The 10,322-nt window shown below is 36.3% G+C and overlaps 1 protein-coding gene across 7 annotated transcripts in view; it reads right to left on the bottom strand.

Moving 5' to 3' along the window:
• Positions 1-1,632: 1,632 nt before the first annotated feature.
• LOC127837952 (70 kDa neurofilament protein-like) overlaps positions 1,633-10,322 on the bottom strand; it is a 35,248-nt gene continuing 26,558 nt past the window's right edge. For 4 of the 7 annotated variants that reach the window (XM_052365419.1, XM_052365423.1, XM_052365422.1 and 1 more), the window contains exons 8-12: positions 9,913-10,010; positions 7,861-8,012; positions 5,870-5,974; positions 4,853-4,969; positions 1,633-4,188 (exon numbers count right to left, since the gene is read on the bottom strand). In XM_052365419.1, coding sequence (XP_052221379.1) covers positions 4,150-4,188; positions 4,853-4,969; positions 5,870-5,974; positions 7,861-8,012; positions 9,913-10,010 — 511 coding nt within the window. In that variant the 3' untranslated portion in view covers positions 1,633-4,149. The remainder of the gene's footprint in view (positions 4,189-4,852; positions 4,970-5,869; positions 5,975-7,860; positions 8,013-9,912; positions 10,011-10,322) is intronic. The other 3 variants (XM_052365416.1, XM_052365417.1, XM_052365418.1) reach the window with 1 other exon arrangement.

Raw genomic sequence — 10,322 nt, 5'->3', positions numbered from 1 at the left:
TTATTTGGCATGCATTAAGCCCCGTTTTCCCTGAAAGCAGTCCGTATGTACAGATTTCAATCATAAACACTAGACTGGCCAATGTCGTCTTAAAAGCTGTTAAACACTATTGATCATATACTCACACTGCAGTGTACCAGTGGTGAACTATAAACAGACAGCTGCGGTGGTTATCGTTCCTAGCGTAGTAGAGCAGACGCTCCTAGCAATCGTCGTCTGAATAATTTTACTGCAGGTAGTGCAACAGGCAGTGATTATCGTTCCTAGCGTAGCTAAGCGCATACTGACTGACTTGCAAAACTTGCTCTGTAACATTAGTTGTGAGCGTAAGCTCACAACTAACAAGAAATATCTTTAAAAAAGATATACGGCGTTGATTGTGGTTGAAGTTTATGGAAGGTAAAGATTTAAATGAATGAGATCAAGTTTAGCTAATATCTTTTTCTGTGCAGTTTTTAGCTGCATCAAACGCAGTACGGGATGTTACGCGGAGTTTTCGCGGCTTATTTTACATTATTACATATTGCTGGTCATAAACCTATAGATACAAAAAAGAAAACCAAAGTCAACCGGCCACACGCGAAGTCTCCGTACATATTTTAAATATGTATACGCGCGTTCTTCGAACAAACCTGTTTGAGTGGTTTATCGGGAATTGCTACGTGTATTTGATTCGATTATTAACAGTATCGAGAATCATCGCGCTCATACTTAATACATTAGTCAATATGCTGCAATAATACATTAGTAAATATGATGGAATAATTCTTGTTAATTAATTAAAAATAATATTTATCATGGTATTGTTGAAAACACATTAAGAATCTATTATTTACATGCCATAAAATAATATCGCTGGATATCTTCATTTCACATCTTTCTGGTGGTAAAGAAAATTCCGGTTCACCTAGTTATATAACTATTATATAACTGACCGCGAACTCCGAACAGCACAGAAGGTCTGACCTGTATATAAACTCTGACATTCAAACACACTAACCGCGAACTGACCCCTTATACCTCGCGGGTTGAAATGCAACACGTTAAAGTGAGGCATCGCTTCCACTGCTCTTTATACTTTTACATATAACATGTTGACAGGAATATGGAAGTCAGTACTAAATATGAGAACATGGCCTTTAAGTACACAACGTTCTCGCGCTGAAAATCCTCTGAAAATAAAAGATGTACGCACAAACTGTATTGATGTCGAGATTGAGTGTAAAACTGTTCTATCTATAAAGCCTTTTTATTAGAGATAAAACTGTTTCATGCTGAACACGCAGTAAAACAGTGTTACAAAGACGCGGACATGTTTCCAATGTTCTAGTGGTATTATCAAATCAGCCAATGCAGTCAATGAAGTGTATTCATCTGTACTTGGCCGCGGGAAGTTTTATTTGAATTCTATTGGACGCTAACAAAGGTCAGGCTAAGGTGAAAAGCTGGCGTATACAGCTGACGCCGAAAAACTCGGTCAACTCTGCGGCAGTTGCACTTGATCTCAGTTGAGCGCTTAAGGGCCATCGTGTTCCTCTTGTTTTTAGGCAATACTGATTTTTTTCGCCCAATACTTTCATAAACCTGCCGGTGTTTCTGAGATAGAAGGGTTAAACACAACGACAAAAGAACTAACATTTAAAGCTTTATTACTCATGAAATGCGTAAAGTAGTACAAAACTCATTCTAGTGGCTGTTTCTAGACTTGTTAAGCAAACAGCAGGTTCAGACAATCAACACAGATAATACAAACTGGCTCGTGTTTAACATTGCGTTTTCAGTGATTTACTTTTGGAACCTATCAAAACAATAAATTGTGTCAACAGTTTCCTTTTTTCAACAGCGCAGTCCATTATTGTATTGACATTGCTTATCTCTCACGCCTGGACGCGGAGTTCCAAGCATAACATTTTAACACTTTGAGAAATTACAGTGATATAAATGTGCATCTAAAATCTGCTAGATACAACGTAGACCAAAAGGATAAACAACACCAATAAAACAATACTAATTAATCACAAGGATTAAAATCTGTGTATACATTGATGAAAACAGAGCAACACAAATTGCATAAAAAACAATATCACTTTAGAAAAATCACAACATTTTTTCTAGTTAGAGGTAACAACAAAATAACAGGCCAAAATATTGAAGATTTAAATAATTCTAACACTATTATCACATAAGTTTATTGAGTAAATCCTATCTAAACTTGATTTATTGAAAAAATTAATATCACAAAGCGCAGTTTGTATTCACGGAACAATAAAAGCTTACTGAAAACTGCCTGTAAAAATTTGAAACTTTTAAATGGTAAAGGTACAGCTAACGAACCTTAAGAACATTATGTCACACGTATATGAAATGACTTTGTTGTAAGTCAAAAGTTACTGAAAGAATACAATACGTGCGGCACGAACAATTTCAGACGGATTAGATATAGTCCTTATTGCAAGACGATACAGTATGCCAGCACATCAATTAGTCCTATTTCTGCTGTTTACCTCTTCGAAAAGCCCGCTCGAAATGTTATGAACAGACATCACAAATAAATACGAAAGTTTTTTATTTAATTGCAAGCAGTATACTTATCACACTCGTAGTTTTTTTCACTTTGATAAATCTTGCAATTGCAAGGCCCTAACATTCGATATGCAATGGCGATAGTTTCAAATGGCCTAGAGCGTCCTAACATTTGTGACAACTGCCTTTCAAACGGTCATCACTCTATGCGTGTTCAAATGGCGAATTGAAAATTACCTATATTGCCAATGGAACGTTTTCAACCCATTTTGTTCACGCAAAACTGACAGAAACATAATTACTTAAAAAGCATCATGGTGTTAAAATGACCATGAACACATGTGGATTAATCGTGACCCATATTAGTATTTACTTATATAGATCAAAACAATGTAGGTTTGTGTCGCTTATTTTAATATTTATTGTATGATCGTTACATTGGGAATTATCATTCACATTATCTCCAACAGGGAAATAATTATGGCACCTGGAGTTAATGTGAATGATTAGTCTTGTTCAGTTATGTGTGCCAAAATGGGGAGATTTCTCACACTCTCATGGACGCATTTATTAAATATAAGCAAAGAGATTCTTCTATAAAACATATACTATATGTAAAGCAAAGCAAAAACAATAAATAAAAAACGGAATTATGAAAACATGATTTAAAACATAAATCAATTAATGAATAAAGTTATGCCGTATACACTATTATTTCGTTTGATTCTCTGTTCACAACCGTCATTAATAAATATATATATAAATTATTTCATATATGATTTTATATTAAGTAGAACAACTGATAAATGTTCTTTCTACATGCGTCCAGAAAAAAAAGAAATCAAATATAAATATTCGAAAACAAATTGTTATTAAATATTTGCCTCCCAGTGACCAACTTTCCGGCGTTTGAAAAACCGTCTCGACTAGTCGCGAACGCTAATGATATGTAAACAATATCGGAGAATAAAACGACTGTGTCAAATCCACAGCAAACATTTGGATAAACACGATATAATGAATAGATGCAGATTTCATTACTAAAGACTTTAAAGACTGTTGTTTATTTAATTACTACGTTATGGTAGATGGCAACCTCATATGATAATCTCACAACGGTGCTGGGTTCATCATTCCTATATAGTGTGCAGCACGGCTAAATACTAGGGGTAAAACTCAGACAAATATACGTCTGTGCAATTGGTATCGTGTCAACGTACTTGTGTCTATAAAATATTTAAATAATATTTATACAGCTAAATTGAGAAAAAAATATTTAACAGCATTGTGAAAAAACACTAATGTAGATGAACTCGTTTTCTGCACATTTGCCGTGCGGGTGGTTGCACTTTCTGTTATATTTTTCATGCTTTGTACATTCATTTATCGCAGATATTCATGTTTCATTTCATTTTTCACGTTTCAGAAAATAGAAGGATTGATTTCATATTAACTATTCGGTGTTTGTTTCATTTACCAAAATGTAAAGATTCTTCTCGTTGGCAAATGTGTCAAATTTCGTCTTGCTTTGGCATCAGTTGGTAGCTATTTAGATTCAGTTAAATGTCAATTTGAATATTATTTCACCTATGACCTATCATGCTTTGTTAGCCTCCCATTAGACATTTAATTGTAATTGGTCTTCTGGACATGGCTGGCCTTCTCCTGAAAACAAACAATAAAACATTATACTGATAACTACCGATCGATTGGTCTCTGTCGGCTCAGGTCCTATTTTAGTACCCCAGGTAGTCTTAAGTTTGCTACGATGTACCCGAGGTACGAACAGCATACGAAAAAACAACCAGAAGTATGACCGGGCGCCTTGAAGCGTGTTTTTCGTACCCGGCACATTGTCGTATACTTAAGTGTAGCCGAGTAAGTGATACCTGAGCTGACAATGAAGTTGGAGTAACTACTATACACGTAACTACAGATTGGGTACTGATTGAACGTTTGATATATATTGATTAAAACCCCAATAATGAAAAGTAATCTATTTAGAGAAAAGAAGCAAATTGGGGGAAAATCTTACCAGACGTGGACACAAAGGTTTGGAATAAGATGGCCAAGCATTGCTGTGTTTTTTATTAATACTATTAATTATTTCGCCTGAAATTTGTTTATTTTTTAATATAATTAATGCTCTCGGTTCGCAACATTTACGTTTTTGAATTCAAATAAATGTACATAACATTACATAAAATTATAACTATTAGAAGGTAACGAACGGCCAAAACCATGATAAATATTAAACTTTCTTAAACGAATGGAAAACGATATGAAGTCACTGTTTTATATTGACATAATGTTGTCATGACAACCGTACCTCATCCTTGTCGTTGATGAGGGTTGTGGTAACCTGGGAGCCGACTCCCCAGTTTTCCTCCTCCCGGAACACCAGGTCATTGAGCCCGGCCTCAGCGGCGTGCCCACGGGCCAGGATCTGAAGGGACAGAACGCAACGATAATTTGATGAACCAAAAGTAGTGTGTAACCGTTTCCACACCAGTCTTTATATTCACATATGTGGGGCAACATGAGATAATATGAACGTGTTCACCAATGTCAACGATATTCGAAATGACTGAGGCATTATTGTAATTAATATAGATTTATCCCCGCTACGTAGTAAAGTGGGGTTGGGGTATACTAGAATAGCCATGGACGTTTGTCAGTCTGTCTGGCCGTCTGCCCGTAGATCAACAATTGCCCGGATGCGTTCCCAACAATACATTATTCTGCTAAACCGAAATAATATATATTTGAAACCCTTATTAAAGCAATTGTATTTCTCAGTTAAAGTTGCATCCTGATGCTGAGCACCGATTTTATGCAAATATTATTACCTAGTGTAATTTTATAGACAATAACTTAAAGAACAAGAAACCGTCGGAGACGGGTGATGCTCCCTAAAGGTTTTTTTGTCACAATATTGCACTATACATTCAGATAAAAGGAAACATCCTGAGGGCACAGTAGTTGGGGGGACAATAATTTTTTTAAAGGGCCATAACTCTGTGAAAAATCATCCGACCAGAACCCGCTGATAATATGCACATCTCCTCTTGGTAGTGAAGCTTCCCATACAGTTTCATTGAATTCCGGTCATTAGTTGCTGAGAAATAGCCCGGACAAAATTGTGCACGGACGGACAGACAGACACACACACGGACAGACGAAGCGGCGACTATATGCTCCCCCCAAAATAAATTTTGGAGTAGCATAATAAACAGTCTTTGCCGTGGTCATTGCATAAACGTATTCTGATGTCGAACCACCTTTGTCGTACAAATAACACACTCGATACACAAAATAAATATTTGGTCATGACAATGCAGCGTACCTTGACTTTCTTTCCAGCCTTGAGTGTGAAGTTTCTGAAGTTGTAGATGTAGTCCCTCTTGCCGTCCACGGTCCTTCTCAGCTTCCAGCCGTCGAGATTCACGTCCTGTAACACAAATATAGCGATTCTGGGATAGAAATCAGTGGTCGCCTGCTCGATAGAAATCAGTGGTCGCCTGTTCGGTCAAGGGCTGGGGGTAGATTTGGGCCCGGCAAGGCAATTTTAAAAGTGGTAGTCAGATAGGGCAAATTGGTTTTAAAAAAAACTTGAACCATATTTCTTACAGTTTATCACTTCATTTTTTAAAAAGAATGAAGATTCGGGCTCATAAAAGTGTATTGCACGCTCAGTCATGTTAACCGTCTTACATTGTTGTCTGATTTAGTTTTCTTAAAAGTTATAGTAGATAATTATGACGTGTACTTGGTTATGAACTCCTTATTTTTATTAAAAGGTTTATTAACCCATTTATGCCTAGTGGACTCTCCCATCCTTCTAAATTGGATCAATTTATTTCCAAAATAAGGGATGTCTAGTATATTTATTTTTATATTTAGAATATTTCTTACAGATATTCCTTTAAGCAAACAGCGTAGACTCTGATGAGACGCCGCATCATGCGGCGTCTCATCTGGGTCTACGCTGTTTGCCAAGGCCTTTTTTTCTAGACGCTAGTCATACATGGGTTTAAATACTTAATATAGTTGCCCGTCCGGGCTAGATACCGCAAACAATTAGTTCCTATACCTGCAATCATACCGAAAGCATACACTAAATCATACACCCAAACACACACTGATATCTGTACTTTTTATCTGACTCAATCACATAAGAGCGAATAAGAGGATCGTGATTTGTGTATCAGATTATCTAGTAATGTGCATAGTTTTTACTTATGTACAGAACAGTAAACGAAGATTTAATCGAAACCAGTCGTTAAGTATTTATTACATTTTAACGAAATGCAAATGTTATGATCAAAAGGACACAGCCATCGTACTGATTCGAATACTTTGAATCTCTGCTCTAGTTTTGTAAGAAAAAACATTACTCAATTCTAGAATGCTTGTATTGTATCAGACTAAGTTCAAGACAGCGAACAATAATGTTTATTTACATAATGTTTGACATTAACCTGTATTAACTTTCAGCAAATATAAGTTGAAGCTTCATAATAATGTTTTGAGTTAAATTTAATGATAAAGTTTGATATGAATGTTCAAGTAGTATTGTATATGCCACACCGTGTTACAGTTTGTGCTTTCAGATTCCACACTGTTAAGTATTATTACTGCATGACACATTCCGTTGTCACATGCAAGATGGCACTTATGATCAATACATGGCACTAGTGAATGCTACTTCATTTAATGCTATCGGCACCAGCTTAATAACAACTTTTATGGAAAAACACACAGCACAATTGTATCACTATAATAACAAACGCTGTATTAATATATATTAATTCAACCATATTAATAAAGCATGTATGGCCACGTGTTGACATGAAACACTGCTTTTGCACCGCACACGAATGTTTTCTCACCACTCCTTCCGGTTTCGGACCTTTGTTGTCTTTCTTTAAAACATGATAAATATGTCAATGCCTTATGTATGATATGACATGAAATCTATACGTGGTATACGAACTGGCACCAATACCACGAACTGGCACCATGTAACAAACTTCAAAGTAGAAATATAATTTGCAGGTTTGAAAGTTATTTTGATACGCCAAGGCAGTTATTACGAGGATAACAATGTTAAAACCAGACACTAACACGCTGTCCGATTTCCAGAATAAGCAACTTTCGACTTCAGATTTTGAACATAAGCTTCAGATCATTTTCGGTCTGAAACCCCATTTCAATACATCGAAGCACCAATTAAAATTCCCGAATCCCCGATTCAAATCCTCCGAAGCCCAATTCAAATACACCGAAGCCCCAATTAAACTCCCCGAAGCGCCGATTCTCGTCCCCTTGACTCACCTTCCTGTTGGGTCCAGACGAGGTGTTTTCCAGCATGATGAACTTGCCTTCGGGGCTGACCTCGCTGATGGCAATGGGTCCCGTGGATGTGCGCTGGTACGTTGTCTTGGCCGACACCTCACCACGCATCATCTTCATGCTCACCTGCGAGTCTGTGGGCAACAAATAACGGGAGTTAGAGCGGTGCGGTGTGGGATTTTATACCGATTTCGGTAAAAATGTGAGCCGCTCTCTGGGAAAACGGGGCGTAATGCACGTGTGTAACGTGTCGTCCCAGATAAGTCTGTGCAACCCGCACAGGCTAATCAGGGACATTTTTTCCTTTAAGGGAATTTTTCGTTTCATTGTCTCCTTTAAGCGCAAATCCAGTTTAGGCGGAAAAAGTCGTCCCTAATTAGCCTGTGCTGACGGAACAGGCTAATCTAGACGATACTTTACGCACACACATGAAGACCCGTTTTCCCACACCGAGGCCCATTTTATTTCGTTGCATTTTTTATAGAAAAAAAATTAACAGAAAGTGAATGTTGGAGTGGAATATTTATTTTGTTAAATTTGTATTTATATTTTATATGAATACGCCGATGACATTATAAAAGAAACTGGTTAATTCAACTGTTACAATGTAATTTAACTCTTCAAAATTTATTAGAAAAGCTTGAAGTTACGCAAGTGTGTATTATAATCTCGTTGTAAAGCATGTTTTGGGGTACATAATTTGTATGTGCCATATTTTATGCTATTACTTTACTTTATTACAAATAAATTATTAAAGCATTATACTGCACACATGTGATACAAAGGTGTAAATCAAACAGCAAAATAACCATATCACCAAAACAAGTTGTATGAATGTTAAAGAGAAAATTGCAGAGTTAGTTAACTGCAGGAATTTCGAAGACATACACACATTATTTTTTATGAAAATTAGTAAATGTTTAAGCATTTAATTAATTATTTAATGTATACAAGCTTATTTCGATTTTTCGTTAATATTTTGAGATACAGATACATCATAGAACGTATTAGATATAATTACACTCGTCAAATACACGATTAAGTTAGTTACAGGAATGTTAGAACATAACCGTAGGATACCATGGGGATCTTGAATAGGAACATGGAGTTCATCTAGAAATTGGAGCAATCCAGTAAAAAACATGTTATCAAATTGTATCATTTTCAAAATGAATATGTCAATTTGATTTAATTTATAATTCTGTTTATTTTCAATTAACAAAATTAATCAATGGCGCGCATTAAGCGCTGTCGCCCAACAAGAAAGCAAAGAGGATACGGTATAAAGAGGATAGATGTCCCAATCGCTTCGTAACAAACACTCCAACAGGCAAAGACAAAACAAACCAATAAAAGCATTTAACAAAGCTGCATAAATATCATGCACATAGTGACGTGTACGGGTCATACCATTTTCTACACCTATATTGAAAGCATAAACTTTTTAAAAATATTATTAATTCTGAGAAGTGTTTCTTATAACATAAAGAAAATGTGTAATTGTCGGACCAAGGCAGCCATAACATGATCACACACCAATTCAAGCAATTACTGTTTTGCTCATGTAACATTTTTCAGCTTTTGTTTTGAATAAATAACGAGACAGAAAACAGTCGGTCCTTTAGAAATGTGTTTAAATTGTGTCGATTTTGTTCAATCCTCTACCTAAGTAAGCTACTAGGTTCTTATAATATACCATCGCCCTCCGTATATATAAATACATATTTGTCGCGTTCTGAGAAAGCTGGGCATAATGCATGTGCGTTAAGTGTCGTCCCATATTAGCCTGTGCAGTCCGCACAGGCTAGTCAGGGACGACACTTTCCGCCTAAATTGGCTTTTTGCTAAGAAGAGATTTCATTTTAACGAAAAATGTAATACAAGCGGAAAGATGCGTCCCTGATGAGCCTGTGTGGACTGCACAGGCTAATCTGGGACGACACTTTACGCACATGCATTATGCCCAGTTTTTCTCAGAACACGACAAATATATTTCCGGACGTTAAATTCATATCGAAAGAACAAGATACGCACCCCCTCTGCTCTCGTACCCGCTAACAATCTCGGAGAGCATTTCACCGCCAGAGCTTTGGGTATTCACCACTTGTTCTACAACCTTTTTCAAACCGACCCTGTTTAAAATTAAATAAAGATAAACAATAATTCAAATAATTACACGCAAGCAACACCATGCATAGAACTGAAATACAATTCTACGATCAAAACACGTACACTGCAGAAAAACAAAAAGCAACACAATGCAACTAGTTGAAATACAATTCGACGATCAAAACACATAAACTTAAGAAAAAAAGCATCTCAATGCAACATGTTCAAATAAAAAACTACGACCATAACGCATGCACTGAAGACAAACGAAATAAACATAAACAATAAAATGAGTTCATTCAAGTTTCAATACAAAGGAACGACTCTGAACAATG

Source organism: Dreissena polymorpha, chromosome 7, assembly GCF_020536995.1.
Source record: "Dreissena polymorpha isolate Duluth1 chromosome 7, UMN_Dpol_1.0, whole genome shotgun sequence".
NCBI classification, from domain to species: Eukaryota; Metazoa; Mollusca; class Bivalvia; order Myida; family Dreissenidae; genus Dreissena; species Dreissena polymorpha.
This window is presented reverse-complemented; position numbering and strand designations above follow the sequence as displayed.